General features: G+C 43.2%; 1 protein-coding gene across 1 annotated transcript in view; it reads right to left on the reverse strand.

Moving 5' to 3' along the window:
- Positions 1 to 261: 261 nt before the first annotated feature.
- EXO5 (exonuclease 5) overlaps positions 262 to 2,109 on the reverse strand; it is a 7,148-nt gene continuing 5,300 nt past the window's right edge. The window contains 2 exon segments of the mRNA XM_011955201.1: positions 262 to 1,314; positions 1,317 to 1,794. Coding sequence (XP_011810591.1) covers positions 644 to 1,314; positions 1,317 to 1,764 — 1,119 coding nt within the window. The 5' untranslated portion in view covers positions 1,765 to 1,794 and the 3' untranslated portion in view covers positions 262 to 643.

Here is a 2,109-nt window from a genome sequence, read left to right on the forward strand (position 1 = left end):
CCAAAGTGCTGGGATTACAGGCGTGTGCCACTGCACCCAGCCATGTATTATGTTTTTCATATCTAATATTTTCACTTTTTATGACTTCCTGTTTCTACTTCATCTTTCCTTGTCTCTTTGAGAATATTTATTACGTTTATGTTTTGGTCTGTTCATTCTGATTCAAAAATATGTTTATGTATGTATTTAAAGGCTTGGAATAACATGTGCACAACTATGTATGGTGGCCATCTTTGAAGGACTGCAATTATGAAAAAATCATCAGTTCAACTGTCCTGGACAGCATTTCATTGTATTATGTAACTGTAGAAAGCCTTGATCAAGATAAAAATAGGGATGACTTATCAGAAACTGAAGAATTTTCTTAAGAAAGCAATGTTTACTGAAGGATACCTTCATTCCAGCCATGATGAGCATCTGTCTTCTTAGGCAACCATGGTGAAGTTCCAGGGTAGTATAACCCATCTCTCCCACTCATCCCTGAGCCTTGGTCCTGGACTGAATGTGGTTAGAGGTTGTGGAAATAAAAAAAGAAACAAAATAAGAACACTGTCCATAAAAGCCAAGCTCAGAGACTGGTCCTCTTTTGCTTAGGTACAGCAGGAGCAGGAAGGATCGACATTCTTGAAAGCATACCTTCTATTCATTTGGCTTTTTTGGCTTGGGGCCCCAGTGTAGAGCTGAGTACTCCACTGCCCCTTCTCCACTCACAAATGTCTGCATATGCACATGTCCGGCACTTCCAAGCGTCCTCCACATCAACTCCCTGGGGCTCTCGGTGGCCCATCCAGTAGGCCATATAATGCTGCACCTTGGCTCTCACCTCCTTCTCTTCAAAGGCTACAATCTCAGTACCCAGCACTGTGGCAGTCTCTTGGTGGATATACTCAATCTTCAAGACATCAATAACTGGGAGGTCTGACAGTGTTAGAGACAAGAAGACCAGTTCCATGAGGTCACCCAAAGATTTCACAGAGAAGCCTCCTTTCTGGGCATGCCTCAGCACTGATGGCCCGAGTGGCTTTTCTGGACACAACTTTGTGTGGTGGATTAAGCTAGCAGGGGTCACTTTTCCTTGTACCATGGCATCAAAGATATATTTGTATAGGCTGACTTGAAAACAGTCTTTCTTTTTCTGAGCTTCCAGAGGGAGCATAGGGCGCCTGCGTGTCTTGAGTTCTGCCAGTTCCAGTTCCCCCTTGGCTGTATAGTGCAGCTCATCAATCACTCCAACAAGAAGTACACCCTCCACTTCCCCAAACACGGGAAACTCTCTGATGTGCCCTTCTGACTGCAGGGTAGGAATCATCAAAGTATGTTCAGAAACTTAATTGCCCAAGCATCTTCTTTAGTGGTGACTGGGACAGTCACAAGATCATGAAGTTCTAGTTCTCTAGCTAGGTGTATGCTGGCACCAGTGTCCAAAACAGCTGCCTTCTCAGGTGCCAAAAAACCAGGAAGCTCCTTCCCATATGCTGTTTGCAGTTCACACCAGTTCTGAGTAGTCAGGTCAGTGACATACAAATATTTAAGGTGGAATCTCTCCATGGGTGATAAGATATCCAATCCTCTTTTCCAGTTTTGTAAGCTTATGGGTCTGTCATCCTTCCCAAGGGATTCAGAAGATGGGCCAGGCATGTTAACTAAAGCATTTGACTCTTGGGCATCTTCTAGGTCCAGAAAATCCAGGAATTCTGAGTCACTCAAGTCTGAGAATCCTGAGGCTTCTGCTGACACTGTCTCCTCTTCTCTTGTCTCTGCCATGGCACAGCTCTGGATTGGGCTAGAAGGGCCCTGCATAACATGTTAAAGAAATGCATTGTTCAAATAAAAACTTTCTCAAAAGCACTTTCAAATTTCACTAAGATAAAAACAAAATCATGACAAATTATTTACTTACATTCTTTAAAAAAGCCAGTTTATTTATGACCAATTAGTAATGCCATAGAGTTGTAGTACAGATATGTATTGCAATAGGGTTCCTTATATAATCCATATATATCACTTGGCAGAATTTTTTTTTTTTTTTTTGAGATGGAGTCTCGCTCTGTCACCCAGGCTGGAGTGCAGTGGCGCGATCTCGGCTCACTGCAAGCTCCGCCTCCCGGG

Source organism: Colobus angolensis, unplaced genomic scaffold, assembly GCF_000951035.1.
Source record: "Colobus angolensis palliatus isolate OR3802 unplaced genomic scaffold, Cang.pa_1.0 Scaffold399, whole genome shotgun sequence".
Classification (NCBI taxonomy): Eukaryota; Metazoa; Chordata; class Mammalia; order Primates; family Cercopithecidae; genus Colobus; species Colobus angolensis.